General features: G+C 47.2%; 1 protein-coding gene across 4 annotated transcripts in view; it reads right to left on the reverse strand.

Annotated features, from left to right (window-relative positions):
* Positions 1 to 21,631, reverse strand: part of CEP68 (centrosomal protein 68) — a 49,325-nt gene that overhangs the window by 22,506 nt on the left and 5,188 nt on the right. For 2 of the 4 annotated variants that reach the window (XM_066378138.1, XM_066378137.1), the window contains exons 2-7: positions 13,119 to 13,507; positions 9,981 to 11,507; positions 8,983 to 9,105; positions 6,674 to 6,770; positions 3,554 to 3,726; positions 2,764 to 2,833 (exon numbers count right to left, since the gene is read on the reverse strand). In XM_066378138.1, coding sequence (XP_066234235.1) covers positions 2,810 to 2,833; positions 3,554 to 3,726; positions 6,674 to 6,770; positions 8,983 to 9,105; positions 9,981 to 11,507; positions 13,119 to 13,466 — 2,292 coding nt within the window. In that variant the 5' untranslated portion in view covers positions 13,467 to 13,507 and the 3' untranslated portion in view covers positions 2,764 to 2,809. Of the gene's footprint in view, positions 1 to 691; positions 2,834 to 3,553; positions 3,727 to 6,673; positions 6,771 to 8,982; positions 9,106 to 9,980; positions 11,508 to 13,118; positions 13,508 to 21,631 lie in introns of those variants that run through there. The other 2 variants (XM_066378136.1, XM_066378139.1) reach the window with 2 other exon arrangements.

Raw genomic sequence — 21,631 nt, forward strand, 5'->3', positions numbered from 1 at the left:
GTGCACTGGCCATGTTTGCTCATGGACATGCCACTGGCGTTTTCCTAGGCTGAAACAATTTCAGCTTCTGCTTAAGGGATGTCTGCAACCACTTAGAGCACTGCTGACCATGTAATTAGCAGCTGTGCCCATCCTCAGTGGCATTCACAGGTCCAGAGTAAGCACCCTTCAATTATACCTTATTTCAAAGGAGATGAACAAAAATCTTGAGTTCATCTCTAGGTAAAGTAGTATGTTCTTGGGAAATAGGGAACTTGGAAATAAAATACTCTGAGAATTCCTGTCATTACAATTATTAGGTTGAATGAGAAGAGAATCGCACACGCAGCATTCAGTTGCTCTAACATTGGCCAGTTTGTTTCTATAGGGTTGTCATCTTCAAATTTTTTTGTTAACCAAGAGACTTATTTTCATGCCTATCAAATACTAGTAAATAACTGGGTTTAACCCCTAATAGCTATCCTGTAACATACTTGGAAACGCAGGCACCAATTTTATAGCCAAGAAGATGAAACATACCATTTTAAAAATAGAGGCTATTAAACATGTCTGCCTTTTAAAACAATTCTAGGCTCTTAATATTTTACATATACAATTATTTGCTAAAGAGGTGTTTTATTAAAATTGTGTGGAACCAAGATTAATATGGAGAATCATAACACAGGCAGAATCTTAATACAGTTTAATTATGGTAAAATCATCCATAGTAGTAACAGGTGAAATACTGAATTTTATATCGCTTTCCAGTGACTGAAGTCGTTGAAATTTTAAAGCAGAAAAGTTAATAGGACTTGAGTTCATACGAATGTGGATGAGATGGTGTTAAGATTGTTCCTCAGCCCCCAAAACTAAAGTCGTAAACGTCTTAAAGACAGTATTTTGGTATTAAATGTTTCGTTCTGAGAGGATATCAGAAGACTGTTTATGAGAGGAACTGTTCCAGCATCACCTTCTTTTGGTTCAAGATGACTTGTTCATTTCTTTGTAAACTTAAAAGATCTTCCTTTTTTAAGCACCTTCCTCAAATGAGACTCTGGAAGGAGTTTGAAGAAAAATCCAAGTGTTTATCTTACACATTTAAGTATGAATAACCCTTTCTTTAAGTCTTGGTCCACTACAATACTAAAAATATATATATGGGGGAAGCCTGACCAGGCGGTGGCACAGTGGATAGAGCGTCGGACTGGGATGCAGAGGACCAAGGTTCGAGACCCCGAGGTCACCAGCTTGATCCCGGACTCATCTGGTTTGAGCAAAAAGCTCACCAGCTCGGGTCCAAGGTCACTGGCTAGAGCAAGGGGTTACTCGGTCTGCTGAAGGCCCACGGTCAAGGCACATATGAGAAAGCAATCAATGAACAACTAAGGTACTAAGGTGCCTCAACGAAAAACTGATGATTGATGCTTCTCATCTCTCCATTCCTGTCTGTCTGTCCCTATCTATCCCTCTAACTGTCTCTGTGGGAAAAAAAAAGGCCCTGGCCAGTTGGCTCAGTGGTAGAGTGTCGGCCTGGCATGCAGGAGTCCTGGGTTCAATTCCTGGCCAGGGCACACAGGAGAAGAGCCCATCTGCTTCTCCACCCCTCCCCTTCTCCTCCTCTTTGTCTCTCTCTTCCCCTCCCGCAGCCAAGGCTCCACTGGAGCAAAGTTGGCCCGGGCGCTGAGGATGGCTCTGTGGCCTCTGCCTCAGGCGCTAGAATGGCTCTGGTTGCAACAGAGCAAAGCCCCAGATGGGCAGAGCATCGCCCCTTGGTGGGCATGCTGGGTGGATCCCAGTCAGGTGCATGCAGGAGTCTGACTGCCTCCCCGTTTCCAGCTTCAGAAAAACACACACACACACACTCACAAAATATATATATATATGGGGGAAATAGGCTCTCCTTCTTCCATGTTCATTCCCTGCACAGCAGAGACTAGGTGGGTTTTGTTTTTACCGAATCTAGTTACCAGCTATGTGATCATTTGGTTTTAAAAAGCTATATAGCTGAACTGTAGATTTATTTCTATTAAGGTACTTACAAGTCATCTCCCAAGCAACAAAAAATTCCCTTTTTCGCTACACTACTGATTGCCTTAGTTTCTGTAGTTAACCAGGCTGTGTGACCCTATCCTGCTCTTCCGCAGGAGTAGGAATGGAGGGGTGCTTCCTCCTCAGGGTACCCTTCAGGTGGATCATTAGCTTTGCTGAAGCTCAGTGGCAGTTCCTGAAGTCCCTGACACATTTTCCTATAAGATGTGTTAGTTAGGCAGATGGAGCACTAAGCCCTAAAGATGACAAAAGGTGTTCTAACAGCCCAAACTAGTTTGTAGAGGTTATATTTGTTCAGAACCTTCTGTGAACTGAAAGTTAAAATCTCTTCTGAGAGAGATTTGTAAAGCTGTTTATTTTATTAAAGACCCAAGTTCCTAGCCAACTGTTCCCTTTTTTTCAGTCTCTTAGGTCTTCCTGAGAATGCCCAAGAGTTCTAAGTAATTTGGTGCCTTGTTTAAATGACCTCAGCACGTGGACTAGTTTAGCTCTGTCTGCTCTTTTTAACTGAATGGGGGAGGAGGGAAGACCTGTAAGCCTATTAGCATTATTTTATCAAACACTGCAAAGCCACATGCTCTTTGTAGAGAAGCACCAAAGGAACTCCTTATTTTGGAAGGATTCATTTTAAATAAAAATAGTAATTCAGTAGCCCTTACTTCAGGGAAGAGAAAGGCATTTTAAAGCTAGTACAATCAAGCTTCCTCTTTGATATCAATGTTAAATGACTCTTACTAGGACTTCCTGACAGTTTCCCACCAGCCAGATTTGGGGAGACGGATTACATCTCTGCCGGAGAAGATGCCTGAAAGAGAAAGAGAAGCATCTGTTACAGGGCAGAATGCTGCAGAAGAAAGGACAACACATCACCTGCATTCATTTCAGTACTAAATGACTTGCTCATGTTTTTCTAGGATACAAATACATGGACTTCCTGCTGACATACCTGGGTTTTATCCTTTACCTTCTTTTGTCTACAGTGAATTCTAACTGGAAAATGAGTGAAGCAACACTTTTGGTGGAAGAGGGGTACCAACCTCCTCTGCTCTCTCAGCCCCTTTCTTAACATTCCTGTTTGATTTTCCCAGAGATCAAAAGAAAATCATACTACTAAGTCTCCGGGCATGTTGCCTCCCACTCTCCCCCAGCCCCTTGGTGGGAAAGGGGGTACCAGGAGCTCAGTGACTGGGTCTGCAGGCACCAGGTGCTGTCAGTTGCTTGGAGAGGGGAGTACCAAGTGAGTCTGTGTGAGAAGAGTCTGAAGTGGACATGGACACATAAAAATGTGTAGGTATGGGTAAATTCTGCTGTTGCCCCTGGGTGGCGGTGAAGGGACGACCACAGAAGTGGGAGCAGGGGTGAAGCAGAGTACAAGGCGCCACAGTGAGCCTCACCACAGGAAGACCCCCCCAAGCTGCGTCTTGGCAGTGGGACCGTCTCCTTTTTCCAGCATCAAAGGCTTCTAGCATCTTGTTTTAATAGCACTGGGGTCCAAGGACACGTGTACCCTGGTTATTCTCCTTACCAGGCTAATCCCAGTCACATCAGCACTCCTGTGTGCGACTGGTGTGCTGTCAGGGATGAGGGTGCAGCCAGCCAGCATGTCCACAGAGGTTAAGATGGTGTCATACAGGTGATCTGCATGGCTCTCCAGCTCGCTGGGCTGCTTTGAGATCCTCCTGAGGACATCCTTTAACACTAGTGAATGTGGTTTAAAACAAGCCAAAAAAATCATGCAAGTTACTTTCAAAAGGACATACACGGGTGTAGCATTTTACACACAAGAACAGGGCACTAGTTTCAAAATGTTCCCAACAGTAACCCCAGGAAATTCTATTGCACTGGTGGATATATGTTAACTTATGATTAAATCTGAAAGACCTTCACTGGCTCCATTTGGGAATTATGTAATTCACAAAAAGGCAGAGACATGGTTCTGCAGTGACGGGCATTATCTGATTTTCAGAGATAAGACCTGGCACACCCAGATCCTGTGGGGCAGAAGGGTTAAATGACATGCCGAGATTAGGGCTCTAGGTCCTGCTACCAGGTCCTACCAGCTTTTCTTGGCTGGCGGGGTCATGTGTGTCCAGGTAGTTGGGTAACATACTTGGGAATGCCTGTGAACTCTTATTGTGAGTACTAAATGAACAGACTTCAAAAGAAAATTATCTAAAAGAGGCAAAGACAAGATGGGTTAGTAAGGCCAAGTGTTCACTGGAGAATGGGACGGGTTAGGTTCAGAGTGCATCCCACACAGCAGGTTTGTTATTTTCTCTTACAGACTTTATTTCCTTTGTTAAACACAAAGGCTGCTTTAGCTTCCTGTGCCTTTATCAGCTGTGCTAACACTCTCCCTAGTTTCCTGCCACAGCTGCAACATCTGCCAGCAGCGGAAGGGAAAGCGGAAGCTGCGTATCTGCAGAGCTGCTGATGGCTGGGCAGCAGCATCGGCTGGTAGGCGAAATCAGCCCCGAGGGAACCACATCAGTGCACAGTCATCAGGGCAAAGTGCTGTCCCGACAACTTGGGGAGCTGGGAGGGCAGGGCCCGCAGAGGATGCAGCACAGCTCGCCTGGTAGGGCGCCCGGGTGGCTTTCCCCTCCACGTTCACCAGACTTGCTCTGTCCCATGTGCTGTCAGTGGAATTCAGGGGACCTTTATTTTTTTGAACTTTTATTCTAGAATGTTAGCATGTTTGGTTGGAGTCAAGTAAAAGGAAAGCTGGCAATAGGAATGAAATCATCTTTCCCAGTGAGATTTTTGTTTTAATTTTACAGGGGCCTTGATGCCAGAAGGTTCCAGCCATTTGGTCCAATACAGTAAAGAGTTAGGGTGTGAGACAGGACTGTCAACTCATGCACTAAGATGTAGTGAAAACCTGTTGGGTTTCCATGGGGAGGCCTTTTGCAGGAGGCTGAGAGCCCAGCATTTTGAAGGGGGAATTAATTTGGCCTCCCATCCCTAAGGTTACACTGTGGCAGCAGAAAGCAGGCTCTGAAGGGGCAGGCTGGGGAGGTGTCTACTGACTGACACACTGACACTGTGCTCTGGAGAGCAGTCGTGCCCCCAGCCATTAAGACCCTGTGACTATCAAGGGGAACTTGGGGTTTTCACAAAACATAAACATTCGGGATTATACCAAACAGGATGGGAGGGGCAGCTCCTTCCCTTCCTGCTCAGGCTCCTGTACCTCAGACACTGACAGCATGGGAGCCAGCACACAGGAGGGAGCCTGCAAGGGGGGTGAGGGGCTGGACCCAGCTGCCACGCCTGTGTGCCCGGTGTGACCAGGGCAAATTCACCACTCCACTGAGTGAGAATAACAGTACCCATCTCACAGGGCTGTGATTAAATGAAAAGAGAACTGCTATGTCAACTGCTGTAGTGTTCAGTAAAATGCTGGTGTACTTACAGGGAGCAAAGGAGCTTGGTATACTGAATTTCTGCCCCAATCAAACCCAAAAATCCCTAGTGCTAAACAGAAGAGCAGAAACAAAGGCCTCCCAAGGACAGGGGACTACAAAGGTCTCACATAATTCACTGGATAAGCAATATCTTGAAAATCCCTGCAGTGGTTCTCAGACCTGGTGGTTTTTATTTCTGGGGGACATTTGGCAATGACTGGAGATGTTTTCAGTTGTCACAATGGGAAGGGGATGCTACTGGCATCTAATGGGTAGAGGCCAGGAATGCTGTTAAACATCCTACCATGCACAGGACAGCCCAACATGTTGACAGGGCTGAAGTTGAGAAACTTATATACTACCTCCCTAGTATGTACCTCCCCACCACTTCTGGTCAGCAAAGTGCAACTTCATTGCCTCTTACGCCCCCAGGCCCTGCCCAGCTCTGCTTATGCTATTTGCTTTTAGCATAAACCCCACCTCCAAATCTGAGGCACAATATAGATGGGCTTTTTTTTTAGCCTTGGGATGTTCAGTCTTACAGGTGATTACAGGCTGCTTTTAGGGGTCCGTAACTTCATTACTTTACCTAGCCTTCCTAGCCCATCCTCCATAGCACACCTGCCCCCAGCAAGGGCTACGTGATTGTAAATCCTTGTACCCTGCATACTTGAAAGTACTGTTAGACGTGTGATTTTCAATTTTCTACTTTGGAAACGCAGCTACAAAATAGGTGTGTGCTTAGTTAGCACATCAGTGTCCACCCTGTTCCTCTCCATCAGTTCACTTCTTCCTTCAGTCCACTCCCTGAGAACCTGAAACAAACTCTTCCCAAAGCGATCACCAGAGAGGGGCTCAGCCTGCACTAGGAAAGGAAGGGAAGCCTGAGGGCTCCCCACAGTGAGCACCCTAGCTGAAAACCAAGGAGAGCTGGATTAAAACCAGCATTCCCACCCAGGAACACCATCAGGGCAAGATAAAAGCAGAAGCATGAGCGCTGTTCTTATAAGCCTGACACCTACTTCTACTTGGCTTACCTTCATGACTGTGACTACCTTGTGGCGTGGCGGTGTGGTGACGTGGGAGTGATGTGAGGGGCTGGCCACATGGGAGTCTAAGGCAATGGGTGCAGCACGTGGGCTGGGGGAGGCTTGCACTACTGGCTCCTTACCAGTGAGAGAGGGTCGCTGGACCTGCTGCTGACAGGCTGGCTAAATTCAAAGCCTCAAGCATCTCACCTGGGGTGTTATCCAAAAGGCACTGAAGAAGAATCTCCCCTTTTTGTAAGACATTCTCTGTCAGGGACTGGTGTTCATCTATATCTTTCTTAAATTGCTTTAAAACATATCATAAAAATAAAGAAAAAAGCTTCGTTACTGTCATTTTATAAAAGTTATTCAAAATAACCCCTTGTAGGGTATACTGATTACCCTTCCCCTCGAACCTGGAAGGTAAACCCATCAGTCTTCAGGATTCTCTAAGTAAACAATGTTAAGAGTTTAACTTCCCCTCTTTGGAGCCCAAGGTAAATATGGAGTCAATCTTTTTTTACTGGTTAGTTCTGGTTCTTCCCCGGCGGAGCCTGGAGCCTGGCTTATGAACAGCGTTGTGGAGTCAGGCCTTCCCTCACAGAGCAGGTTCTTTAAAGTCGCAAGGCTATGGGATTCTCAAAACACAGTCTTCTGTTCTAACAGAACTGGCAAGTAAGAGCCAGAGATGCTGGACTGCTGCCTCCAACATATCCTCCCTTAATGTCCAGTTCTGTGTGAACCTTCAGACTGGGGAGGCATTAAGGAAGCTGTGAATCTGCTGAGCAGCTCCTGTTTTCCCCTCACAGACACCAAGCCTTATAGTTGATTACTTCTGATATTCCTTTAGCTGCTAAGAAGTGTAAGGTCAAATCCATGACCACTTTTAGTACAGGGTGTAGAACTTGGTTTCAGCCCTAATACTTATGCTTATTATTTTTTTCTTTAGTACTCTTGATAGTTTGTGCTGCCACAAACCCACTGTGTTAAGAAAGTCTATATGAGACAAAGTCACAGATAAAATATATATGAATATATACCCACACTCATGCTTATATTCAGTATCTAAGTGTGGATCAGCTCCTACATATGCATGAGCCATGCAGCACCATTCTGTGTGGGGAAGGGGTTGACAGTGTTGTCCCACAGTTGTGTGGGTGACACGAGGGCAAGGCTTCACTGACCTGCAGGATAACTCCCAGCTCAGATCTCAGCTCTACCCACAAAGCAAGACAGTTCCTTCTGGTTAGCCTGAAAGCTGCAGCACCAGGATGAGGGACACAACAGACGGAATGGATGTGTTTTACTTGGCACTGCTCTGACTGGGGTGGGGTTGAAGCACTCTAGAAAGACCACCCAGCTAAGTCTAACAAGGGCAATTTCCTCTCCCCACAGTGGTACTGCCCCTGGGCCTCCTGGGGGTGGGCTCTGCACATGGAGGACCCTCAGTGTACTCTGGGCAAGGAACCCTTCACACAGCAGGAAACAGCATTCCTAACAGTGTGGGGCAGCTGGCCCACCCAGGCAAGGCCCTCCCTTAAATTTTACTTGGCTCCAAGTTGGAAAACAGGCCCTCAATCCTGCGTGGGTGTGGCCCCTGGCCTGGTCACTTGTAAATCATGTGATTTTCTGCTGAAGGCACGCAGTCAGGTTATAACATGAGATTCAAAAAACTGTCCCAGAAAGCCCTCCTGCTCCTTCATTAGAGGTTATAAAGGTTTGGCCAACCTGACATGCTAGAAGCCATGGGTAGTTCAGTCAAGGTTAATGTTATACTTAGGGTAATTGTATAAGTTATCATCCAATTCAGAATTGTTCTGAGAATGAAGGGGGACGGACCTATTGATAATTATGCCAGAACAGTAGGCATAACTGTCACCCTAAATATACTTGGATTTAAGTTGTAATCAGAACCACAATTAAAGATTTTTTAAAATAAAAAAACCACCTCTATTTTTTGAAAAATAGGCACCCCCCCAAAAAAACTCCACACAAACTGAGTCGTATCTTTGTTAAAATACTATCAAAATGCCCGATGTATATTCCAGTCAGTACAATTTCAGCTCAAATACCAGCCAGTGCCGTGCAGCAGAACTGTGTGATATGGTGATGTGCCCTGGGCCAGTGGCAGCCACGAGACAACTGTGATGACTGAGCACTTGGAATGTGGCTAGTGCTACTGGGAAATCTGAATCTTTAATTTTACTTAAAAAGTGATATGTGCCTGCTCACTCCATAATAGTGTAGATTTCTGCTTATCAATCCCTGAGACATTTGTAAAATTACATTACATTTTTGATTGAAAATAAATATGTTTTTTCTCCTAACTCTATTTGGCCAAGGAAATAACATATTTTAGTTTTTCAGCAAAATTAAGAATCTGAAAAGGACAAATGATTAGATTTCAGGTAAAACAGTCAACTGAGCCACAACATACTAAAACATCAGTCATGTGAGCTTCTACTTTGTAACCAAGTACTTAGCCACCCCTCTTGTGAGAAGCCAGGACCACACATTACCCTGTACAGCTGCAGAGAAGCCTTGAGACCTGTAAGACTGGACCTGGCTGGAGTCAAGTGGTCGGTAACGTCTGCCACGTTGTACAGCCAGCGGATCAGCTCTTCTAGCTGACAGCAAAATGTCTGTGTAGACAAATAAAAGACACGTGCTGTTTCTATTTTCAAAAGTCTAAAAATACCCGGGGATTCCAAGAGATGGACTGTGCACCTTTCCAGAGCATTCCTTCACTTGAGGCTTTAGTCTAATCTCTCCTCCCCTGCCGGTCCACACCCATGACTGCAGAACTCTGGGGCAACAGGGACAGCCCCACCTTGGTTGTCTCCCCTCAGCCTGATGTGACACCAAAAATGAATTATTTCACTTAATCCACACACCACCAGGTACATCTGCACATTTTAGAAAGCAAGCAAACTCAAGAGACAGTGCTGAATTCTAAAGACAGCAGTGCTGCGACTCACATTCAGATCAGCCTGATGCTAACAACACTGTTCCCTATAGTATTAACTTTATCTCCAGATAGTCTTGGGTGGCCCATGAGAGAAGGTTCAGTGGCCAAAAAGTCTAGGCAACGGTACAGCCCACAGCCCTAACTCTGCAGTTACAGCACTTTATTAAATTGAAGCTTTAGAACTCCCATAGCTACTTTTGTTTAGCCCAGTGTTTCGTAAAGGCACCTGAGCAGACTCTTGTGCAAATTTCCTCTCAATCAAGGTCAAGAGCCTTGGGAAGCAGTCTGGGGTGGAGGTTAGGAGCTCGGGCTCCAGCCCTTGCTAACTATTAAGTGGGCAGGTCGCCTAACCTCTGCTGCCATTTTCTCTGTGAAATTAGAACAGTCCTTACTGGGGAGAGAGTCGTGAGGATTCCATAGGATAAGGTACAGTAGAGTACTGGCACATAAAATGTGCTTAATGTTACTAAGTTTGATATCAGTGGACTAGGGGAAGAAGTGGGACACTTCACACAAAGCTTCTTAAATGGGGAGTTTACCCCCATTTACCTTCACACACTGCATGAGTGATTCTTTCCCCTGCTCTCTTCCTCTCCTGAGAGGCTGCCCTTTAGGATCTGGGTCCGAGAAAGCCTGCCGGTCCACAATTACTGGCAAGGAGGAACGTGTTCTCAGCAGTCCAGAGCCCTCCAGCGCCTGGCTGCCCACCAGACTGCTGCCCGCCGTGGAATCCCTTGCCTGGACAAAGGAGCGCAGCAAACAGTGGTTCTGCCCCTCCGGCCCCCCAGGCCCTTGGAGAGCAGCCCCGGGGGGGAGCTGGTTTTGGCCGCAGTTGGATGGGAAAGAAGTGGGCCCATCACTGTCCGACATACCCAGGGAGCTCTGCCCTTCGGCACCCCCAGTGGGCAGGGTCACCAAAGTGGGGACGGAACCTAGATACGAAACCAAGCTAGAAACTTGTGTCAGTCTGGTGGGCAGAGCAAGATACTCGTCGTCACTTTCCAGCTCCTCTTCTGGTTTCCATCCAGATTCCATGCAGGCAGGGTGCTGGATGCCCTGGTTAGCCCCCTTTTCTCTTTCCGGCCTGGATGAGGGCCATCCTCTGACCCATGTCCTCAGCCGGGGACGGCCCACGTCGAAGTGCTTGCCCACCGGCCGCCAGTCCTTCATGCGCCTCAGGGCTGGCTCTCTGCTCTCCCAAGGAGTGTCCTTATTGCCTGTGGCCCCAGGAGTAGATGTAAGCCGGCTACAAGATGCCAACCCCACGCTGCCCTGCTCATGGGGCACTCCAGAGTGCCACTGTTTCAGGATTGGCTCTCTGGACCCAGAGAATGGTAGAGCAGTGGCCTCCACTGGTGGGCAACTGTGGGAGACATTAGTGGGTGACTTTAGAGTGCTTGCTGGGGAGACAGAAAAGCTATCCAGGTCTACACCTGAGTCCTGCAAGACAGGGTCAGCCAGCATGTGGCTGTCAAGCTGCTTTGGGAGCCGAGGCCTGGGCCTAAGTGGGTAAGTGTAGTCCAGCAGGTCTTCGTACTCTTTATTCGGGTTCCACAGCGGGGAATGGCGGTCAGGGGACGGGGGCAGGGAATCTGGTAGCATGCAAGCCCAGTACTCGGCTTGGAAGGACAGGCGTCTCCTGCCCAGCCCAGAAGCATCACCCCCCAAGGACACAGGCTGTGGAGACCACTGGAGCTGAGGACCTGGTCCCACCACAGGGGGGGCAGATGGGGGGCTGACTAGCTCCAGGGAGGAAGAGACCTTGGCAAGGGAGCAACTCGGAGGCTCCGCCTTCTCTTGGTGACCCTGGAAACTGCTGCCAGGGGATGAGGCAGAGAAACTGCAGCTAGAAAACCAAGGAGCAGCGGCACCTGGGTTCACCACGGACCTCCATTTTGACGAGAAAGGGAAACCTGAGATGGGAGACTGTTGGCTGAGGTCCAGTGCCCGTGGTGACTCAACTAGGGATGGGTCATCTTCAGTATCAGCATCATGTCCTGAGCAAAGACCTGTGGCTCTGGGAGTGGTTACGGTCTGAGGTAGCTCCTCTGGGGCAGAAGGCCTGGTGTCCTCCATCTGCAGTGATAAGAGGGAAGAAGAGCACTCAAGTGAAAATAGGTAAACTAAATTCCTTTTTTAAATGACAAGGCAGGAGTGTTCTTTGGGGAGCTTAGATGATATTCAGCAGAGGTCGTGACACGAGGAGTCCACTACGCAATGCAAGAACCTGAGAGAAAGCTGCTGGTGGCAGCAGGGGACAGCCTGCTCTGGGAGTGGACTGCCTTCCCCACGCGGAGCCCACCCTCAGTCCCTTCACAGGCCCCTCCCCCACAGGCACCCTGCTGTGAGCAGGACTCAGAGGGCTCTGTCATGCTGAGGCTGGAACACCTGCCTAACCTTTCAGAAGCATGTTCTGGGCAGATGAAACCGCAATCTTTCTGTCGCTGACAGGAGACACATCCAAACCCACTCGGCTCGGCTCACATGCCAGTGGTAACTGAACGCTGGCAGAATGAGTCATTCAGCTCAGCCTCCTCACTTTGAATTTTTAATCTGTTTGATAAAGAACCTGCCCTGAGGGAGGCCGACAGCAATGGTTAAGGCCATGGACTCTGGAACCAGATAGACCTGGCGCCAACCCCTAATTGTCACCTTCCAGATGTATGACTTGGGGGAGTTGCTTCCCACACCTGTCAAACGGGGAGAAGTAAAGGACCACTTCTTCAGGATTAAATGAGCTCATGTGGGAAAAGAACAGGGTGAGAGCTCAACACACAACAGGAGTTATGATGAGCACCAGACACATCATGAAACAGCTCAGTAGGCTTATCCGCGTCCAGTCTCACTAAGTCTCTGACTCCCAGGCTCCCTGAGCCTCCCAGCACCCTGGCTCCCAGGTAGGTGGGCCCAGCCTGTTTTTTCCCACAGTCCTGCTCAGAGGATCCTTGTATGATGGGACTCTAGAGGGCAACATGCAGCAGCCAAGGCCACAATGACACTGAAGAGATTAAAGTCATTCCCATGGAAGGCCTTGACAAGAAGAACATAATAGGACATCAGAGCTGGGAGGGACAGGTTGTGTGGGTTACCTTCCCAGTTACACTGAAGAACTGAAAAATTTGGTGGTGATTTGCCTGAGGTCACAAGCCAGACAGGACTTTGCTCCATGTAACTTCTACTAGGCAAGGCTGCCCTGCAGTCAGGGATGACCAAGAACTTCTTGTTGCCCAGCAACCATGCTGTCCACCACAGGGGCTCCACAACTTTGCAAGGGTTTCTGGGTTCCCGGGGATGAAGTCTCAGAGCTCTCAGGAGACCACAGGCCTGGGCCCTCCCTCCCACGTCTCCTCAGGATCTCCTGAGGCCTTCAGATCACCAAGTCAGAAACAGGACACGGCTCCCCTTTCAGAGCTCTCTAAGAGTAGCACTCTAGGCAGCAGGTCTTGGCCATAGCATCCCTGGTTCTCAGATCATCAGTCTCTTAAGCAACAAGAAATGCTGTGGACAGAGGCCCCTGCTGGCCCCAAGGCCCAATTGTCCAGCTGAACCTGTAAAACTGAAATCACCACAACCAGGCTCCCCTAACGCCTCACCTTATACAGGGACTAGGAAGGCACTTAGATAGTGACAAAGTACTGGAACGCACTCCTCAAAAACAGTCTTATATAAATCTACAGTCCTAATTACCTTGGTAGCTCCCTGGCTTCCCACAGAATGCAGACCTCCAGTGCCCACACTGGCAGGAGGAAGCAGGCAACTGAGGGCAGGCTGAGATGCACCAGCTACTGGCTCCCTGCTGGTGGTGTCGGCCTGTGATGGGCAGGCTCCAGAAGGGCAGCAAGCAAGGGCAGGCAGGCCCTCCGCCCCCCACACAGGGGAAGTAGGCCCTTTCTCAGTTTCCAGGCATGGTGGCTGCTCCCTATTCCCAGGACCAGCGGTGTCCAGCCCCTGCTCCCTGCGGCTCCACCTCCCACAGGACGGGGCCTTTGTGTCCGTGGATGCCTCCGCCTCTGCCTTTTCTTCTCCCAGGGCCATTGACACGTCCCTAGGTGAGGGTTCCTGAAGCCTTCAGCTGCCTACAAGGTGGGAAAGGGAGACAAAAACATTAATTTTCTACCTCTGTGTCCAGGCAACCTTGCTTTTTAATGATTAATAAAAACATTTTATTTTGGCCAAAGGAAAAAAACAAACAAATGATGGCTACTTCCTCAGAGAAGAAGAGGGCTCGAGGCCCAGCTTTTCCTCGGCCCCACACCCTTCTGACCGGGAGGCAGGAGCACAGCCCTTTGTCCTCTGCTTTCGTGTGGCCTGCACCAGCCCCAGCAGCAAGTATCCAGGACGGTCAGTGCAGGTCCACATCAGAGTCAAGGCTCGGCCCTTGACTTACTACAGTCACGTTTCATTCCTGTCCCATCAGCCCAGCCCCACAGGGTAAGAGGCCGGCCTGTGCCAGCCCAGCTGCAGATCTGTTGTCAAATGCCCCCGTCAGCAGGCAGCTCTGGCTCTGACTGCTATGCTCTGGAGAAGAGCAAGTCAGGGCATGGCCAGGCCTCAGCTGAACCCAGGGTGTTCCCACAGTGGGGTGTTCCCAAGACCCTCTTGAGGCACAAAAACCATGCTCCAGGTTGTGGAAAAGATTATGGAGAGAGGGAGAGAAGGAGGGAGAGAGGGAGAGAAGGAGGGAGAGAAAGAAGGGGAGAGGGAGGAAGAAGGAGGGAGAGAGAGGAGGAGGGGATGAAAAGTGTGTGTGGGGGGGACCAGGCAGCCAGCCTGAAGCCTGCACTTCAGGCAGGGAGGGAAGAAGGAACAAGTATGCAGGCAAGAGTTGCAGTTAGGAGCAGTGGTCCCCAACCCCCAGGCCACAGACCAATACCAGTCCGTGGGCCATTTGGTACCAGTCCGCAGAGAAAGAATAAACAACTTACATTATTTCCGTTTTATTTATATTTAAGTCTAAACAATGTTTTATTTTTAAAAAATGACCAGATTCCCTGTTACATCTGTTACATCCGTCTAAGACTCATTCTTGACACTTGTCTCGGTCACGTGATACATTTATCTGTCCCACCCTAAAGGCCGGTCCATGAAAATATTTTCTGACATTAAACCAGTCCGTGGCCCAAAAAAGGTTGGGGACCACTAGTAAGGAGTACAACTCCCGGAGGATTTGGAAGGGGAGGCAAGAGACCCAGGATTTCGGCAGCTGCCTGAAGTGCACTGGGCCAAACTCAAAGCTAAAAACCTGGACACAAATAGCCCTGTTTCCTCAGAGACCAGGAGGTGAAGTGAGAGCAAGCAGGTGGCAGTAGGGAAGCCCAAGAAAGTGGAGGAGGCTATGGACATGGCTCACACTGCTCGACTCACACACCAGGAAACTGCACTGGGTGCGGACAGCTACACCAAGACCACCCGTACAAGAGGGTCCCGCCCTGCCTGCCTAGGCACTCAAGGCTCTGGACTAACTCAGAGGCCACCTCAGAGAAGAGCACACACATACGTACTCGCATTTACTTCTCACAACTACCGTATATGGCAGAAACTAGTCTGAAAAACAAATTTTTGGACAAGTTCAATATATGAAATGCACTGCAGATCAAGAATCCCTCTGCCCTTGTCCTCATTCCTCCCTAAAATGAGCCAGTGTATGCAGGGCATCCCAACAGAGCCTGCAACAGTGTCAGCAGCTAATGCCATCACAGTCATGGCGCCCATGCGTGTAACAGAATCAATGTAACAAGTTACAAGGAACAAAGTCCAACCAAGGGAGAAAAAACAGCCTGTTTTTCTTTTTTAATTTTTAAAAATTTACTGATTTTAGAGAGAGAAAGAGGGAGGGAGGGAGGGAGGGAGGGAGGGAGGGAGGGAAACAGAAACATCAATTTATTTTTGCATCCATTTGTGCATTCATTGTTTGATTCTTGTACATGCCCCAAACAGGGATCAAACCCACAACTCTGGCGTATTAAGACAACACTCCAACCAACTGAGCCACCAGCCAAGGCCAGCCTAGCTTTCATATATATCAAGCAAAATATTTACTACTAGATACTCCCACAAAAACAGGTAAACACTCTCATAAATTTTGTGTATGTCTCTCATCTTCTGATACATATGCAAACACAAAAATCTTTCATCCTTTCCCCTCTTTTTACATAAAAATAGCAAACTGTGTAGGACACACAGTTCAGAACCCTGCTTTTCTTTCTTTTTAAGCAAAACATCTTGGAGACTGTCCCTTAGCAATACACGGAGAGCATCCTCTTTCTGTCACTGCCCAGCACGGTATTCCACCGTGAGGCTGCGCTCTAGTTCATTTCACCAGGCCCTTACTAGAGGACATTTGGGTTACTTCCAATCTTTTGCTATTACATACAATGCGATGAATAGCTATGAACACATCATTTGTGTGCACGCTAGTGCATCCACAGTATAAACAGCCAAAAGTAGAAGTGCTGAGGTAAAGGGTACCGATGTAATTCGGGCACGTGCTGCTAAGTGGCCCTCTAATGGGGTGGCATCAATTTAGCTTCACACCAGCAGCAGGTGAAGGTGCCACTTCCCCTTGGGAAGCAGGTCTTTTTATTTATTTATTTATGTATGTATGTATGTATGTATGTATGTATGTATTGAGAAAGGAATGGGGAGAGGGAGGAAGAAAGTTAGGAATATTGAGCTGTTCCTGTATGTGCCCTGACCAGGGATCAAATTGGCAACCTCTGTGCTTCGGAACGATGCTCTAACCAACCAAGCTATCCGGCCAGCGCAGGAAGTAGGTCCTCTTATCCTCATTTCAGAGGGGGAAACCAAAGCTCAGAGATTCCAGTCTAGAACTGTATGACTCTAGAACTCAAACTCTTTATGAACCAACTAGGAAACAAGTTATAAAGTAGAAGAGGGAAGAGACTGGTAGAGAGACAAAGATGAGGGCCCAAGTCTTGCTGAGAGATTTTCATAGAGCCACATCCTCACCTTGTGGCTCTACAAGAAACTGCATGTGAAAATGCTTAAACAGGCAAATTGTGTTTTCACTACTATAGAGATAAGGAGAGGCCATGAGCTGGAAAACTCAGGGAGACGGCTGAACCTAGCCCACAGCTCCTAGTTTCTACTTCTTGCTCCATTTCTAAACTCTCTTACTGGTTGGTGTTGAGTGGCAGATAATCCCCTTTCACTCCTCTACGTCCCCCTCTACTAAAGAGTGTGGCCCTGAGACCAGGCTGGAATAAGACAATGCTGGGCAGGCAGGAGAGAGCGACAAATGCTCTTTGTATTGATGAGGTATATTTTTATGTCTTGTCTGGATTCCAAAATAGAAGGTAACCATTTATCCCTGGGTGGTGGTGAGCTAGAATTTTAAGCTATTCAGGAAACATCTCTAGGTTACTTTCAAATATATATACAAACCTGAGATAGGTTAACAGTGTCACCAGAAGACCTTCAGAATCCAGGTAAGAAGATCTGAAATTTTCTTAGGGTACATAAGCATTCCCTTCATGATATCACTTATTAATCTGCCTCACAAATCCTGCCTTTTTCCCTGAGCTACCCGAGTTTCTTATGGGAACTAACACAGATACATGTAAAAGATAAGAAAAAAAAAGGTGGCCATGAGAGTTGATTCTAAATTGTATACAAGATGCTACAGAATACAAAGAAAAGGGAGAAGTCAACTAGGGTAAAGATAATAAGGGAAAACTTGAAGTAACGACTGCTAAAGGCAGACCATTTTTTCTACTGAGGAGAGATCAGTATTTTTATTACTTTATTGGGATGATACTGGTTTGCAAGCATACACAGGTTTTAAGCATACAACTCAATATAACACCATCTGCACACTGCATTGTGCACCCTCTGCCCCAAGGAAAGTTTCTTTCTGCCCCCATTCCCCTTGTTTGCCTACCTTCACCTACCCCCACCCCTTTTCTCTCTGGCTAGTGCCACCGCTATTGTCTGTCTCTGTGTTATATGCTTTTGACTAATCCCTTCATCTTCTTTCAACCAGTCCCCTCTTCCTCCATCCCCTCTGACTGCTGTCCATCTGTTCCATGTGTCCATGCCTCCATTTCTATTTTGTTACTGTTTCTGTTCATCGGATTCCACATACAAGTGAGATCATATGGTATTTGTTGTTCTCTGACTGGCTTATTTCAGTTAGCATAATAATCTCCAGGTCCATCTATGCTGTTACAGAAGGTAAGATTTCCCCTTTTTGTGGCTGTGTAAATGTACCAGTTTTTTTTATCCATTCATCCACTAATGGACACTTAGGCTGTTTTCAGATCTTGGCTATTGTAAATAACACTGCAATGAACATTGGGGTGCAAATATTCTTTCAAATTAGTGTTTTGGGGTTCTTAGGATATATTCCCAGGAATGGGGTTGCTGGGTCAAAAGGCATGTCCATTTTTAATTTTTTGAGAAAACTCCATATTGTTTTCCACAGTGGCTGCACGAGCCTGCATTTCCACCAGCAGTGCAGGAGGGTTCTCTTTTCTCCACATCCTCACCAGCCCTTGTTTTTGTTGATTTGTTGATGAGAGCCATTCTGACAAAAGTGAGGTGATACTTCATTGTGGTTTTAATTTGTATCTCTCTGATTAGTGACGTTGAGCATCTTTTCACATGTCTACTGGCTATCTTTATGTCCTCTTTGGAGAAATATCTATTAAGGTCTTTTGCCCATTTATTTTTAATCTTTAGTGAGAGGAGGGGAGGCAGAGATAGACTCCTGCATGTGCCCCTACCGGGATCCATCTGGCAAGCCCAGTAGGGGGCAATGCTCTGCCCATCTGGGGCCCTTTCTCTGTTGCAACCAGAGTCAATTTGTTTTTAGCGCCTGAGGCAGAGGCCATGGAGCTATCATCAGCGCCTGGGGCCAACTTGCTCTAATCAAGTCATGGCTGCAGGAGGGGAGGAGGGAAGGAGAAGAGAGAGAGAGAAGCAAGAGGGGAAGGGGTGGAGAACCAGACAAGCACTTCTCCTGTGTGCCCTCACTGGGAATTGAACCCGGGATTTCCACACAATGGGCTAATGATACTCTACCACTGGGCCAACCAGCCAGGGTAAGGTCTTCTGTCCATTTTTTAATTGTATTGTTTGTCTCCCTGGTGTTTTTAAGTTCTTCATAGATTTTTGGCATTAACCCATTATCAGATGTATGAGTGAATATGTTCTCCCATTCAGTGGGTCATCTTTTCATATTGTTGGTTTCTTTGGCTGTGCAAAAGCTTTTTAGTTTGATATAACCCCATTTGTTTATTTTTTCCTTTGGTTCCCTTGCCCAAGGAGATATATTGCCAAAAATATTGCTAAAAGAGATGTCTGAGATTTTAATTCGTATTCTTATTGGATTTTCATGGTTTTGTGACTTAGATTTAAGTCTTTTGTCTAAGTTTATTCTTGTATATGGTGTAAGCTGGTGGTCTAGTTTCTTTTTTTTTTTTAATGTACCTGTCCAACTTTCCCAACACCATTTACTGAAGAGACTGTCTTTACTTCATTATATGTTCTGGTTTCCTTTGTCAAATACTTATTGACCATAAATGTGTGGGTTTATTTCTGGGTTCTCTGTTCTGTTTCACTGATCTATATGCCTATTCTTATGAAGGCAGACCATTTTGAAAACATCAATCATATTGAAAAAAACAGTGGCCTAGCAAATGTACCAGCTTTGGATTGCTAGGGCTCATACCTGTCTGCACTTTTCAGGTACACATCTGTAATACAGCCCTCATTTCTGGATTCTAGATTTTAAACATTTTTTTTCTGACAATTTGGGAATATGGGTGGAGGCGTGGAATTCTGCTTGGACCCTTCCAATGAGACAGTTTACTCCTTTTCAAAGCACTCGATGGTCTGCTCCAACTGATGAAAATGACTTGCTGCACTGAAGTAACACTGTCCCAGGTTAGTAGCTTTAAACAACCTACTACTCTATGTGGGGGTTCCCTCTTAGATCATACATATTACAGTGTTCCTGGGGTCAAGCAGCTCCACAGTGGGCAGAGGTCTCAGCTGGACTCCTAACAGGGAAGCAACAGGAGGTTGAACTGAGTGACTGGAGGCCTCAGAACACAGACAGTGAACAATTAATTCAAACCGTCTCATCTGAAAAAAGTCTGTACATCGTGTCTGGCCTGTCCTCACCTGAACAAAGACAGAAACCACAAGCTTCAGGATATTCTAGGGACCACCTGCACTTTATTGTTAAAACTCTCCACTAGTTTCCAAGACTTACAGAGGCCATTTGACCTACCACAGATATAATTAGGAGTGATGCAGGCTTGTTTGGCTCACTCCCACCCTACAGTAAAAATATGCTCATACATCACATATGTGGTAACACTAACTCCGCAAGCCTGGACATCTGATGCTCCTGCTATCTGCAGCACCGCCTTCATGCAGTCCTGTCACAGCTGCCGGGACTTCCTCCCACGTACTCCTATCTAGGATGGAGAAATGAGGTTCTGATGTTCCTCTCTTCACTAAATCATTCAAATATATGAATGATCTACTGGGGAACAATCCTCCTCCGATCAAAAAAGGACTTTCCTGCCTGACCATGTGGTGGTGCAGTGGATTGAGCATCAGCCTGGGAGGCTGAGGACCCAGGTTTGAAACCCCGAGGTTGCTGGCTTGAGTGTGGGCTCATCTGGCTTGAGTACAGGCTCACCAGCTTGAGCGCGGGGTCACAGACAAGTTGCTGGCTTGGGCAAGGGGTCACTGTCTCAGCTGGAGCCCCCCAGCCAAAGCACGCATGAGAAGCAATCAATGAGCTAAAAATGCCGCAACTATGAGTTGACGCTTCTCATCTCTCTCCCTTCCTGTCTCTCACAAAAAATAAATAAATAAATAAGGACTTTCTCAGGATTCTTTAAATCATGAACTCCCTTTGAAACAATCTGATTTATACCCAATTTGTCTGGGAAGGGCCTGACTCTGTACCCAAATGCAGACAGCAAGAGCAAGGTGGTGCTTGACACAGCAAGTCCTACCAGTTAAGGGACCAAATCCCTGACACTCGTTGGTTTTGCAGGAGGCCACAGGTATAAGTGGCAAATGCCATGCACACACAGTGGCAGAATCTGAGCAGAGAAGCAGACAAAGAATCTCTCAGTGCTGTTATTTCTCTAAGAATGTGAAACTGCCCACAGGAAAGGGGGAGCAGGTGGGGTAGAAGCCAGCACTGTTGCTAGAAGGCTTCTGGGGGAACTAGATTGATGGGAGAAAGGAGCTTCAAGGCAGAAGCCCTTCTATGTGTGGGAGGCAGCATGAAAGAGGTACATATGTGGGGGAGGCTAACAAAAGGGGCAGTCACAAGAGGCCCAGGCCTGCGCCCCAGAGCAGAGTGGATGCCAGCAATGCTGCAGCTGGAGGTTTGAGAATGGGAGGCCAATGGCGAAGAGCAACTGCCATTCCACCTGTTCCTTTCCTGGCTGTAGAAGCCCTAAAACCCCCCTCAGTCCTCCACACTGGTGTCACCTTTCCCTGTAGGGCAGGTCACCAGGAGTGCTATGTTCCCCTTCCTTTTCAGGTGAAAACAAAACAAAGTGAAAAGAAAGAACAGTCTCAAAGCTACAGAGGGGTAGATGTCTGTCCAATGAGCTGATGCCAACCTCAGGGTTCTTGGGCACCACCAGCCCCCTCTCTTTTGCTAGAGCTGCTTCCCTCCCTTCTGCTTAGAGTCAGAAAGAGCCACTGGGTCCCTCTAGATCAGTGGTAGTCAACCTGGTCCCTACCGCCCACTAGTGGGCGTTCCAGCTTTCATGGTGGGCGATAGTGGAGCAACCAAAGTATAAATAAAAAGATAGATTTAACTATAGTAAGTTGTTTTATAAAGATTTATTCTGCCAAACTTAGCAAAATCCAACATAAAGTACTTGGTAAGTAATTATTATTAGATGCTTTAACTTGCTGTAACTCTGCTTTATAAATTTTATAAAGTTACTTCCCTACTTTATAAATCATCATTACTGTGGAACCGGTGGGCAGTTAGAAAATTTTATTACTAACAGAGATACAAAAGTGGGCGGTAGGTATAAAAAGGTTGACTACCCCTGATCTAGATCAATGTGGTGGGAAGGCTGTTGCCCTGCCTCGCTCGCTTGCTTGCTCATTCACTCACTCACAGTTGGCTGATGACTGGGACCACCAGACAGCCTCACAGCAGGGTGAATCTTCTAACTTGTCATAAAAGGTCT

This window comes from Saccopteryx leptura, chromosome 3 (assembly GCF_036850995.1).
Source record: "Saccopteryx leptura isolate mSacLep1 chromosome 3, mSacLep1_pri_phased_curated, whole genome shotgun sequence".
Taxonomy (NCBI): domain Eukaryota; kingdom Metazoa; phylum Chordata; class Mammalia; order Chiroptera; family Emballonuridae; genus Saccopteryx; species Saccopteryx leptura.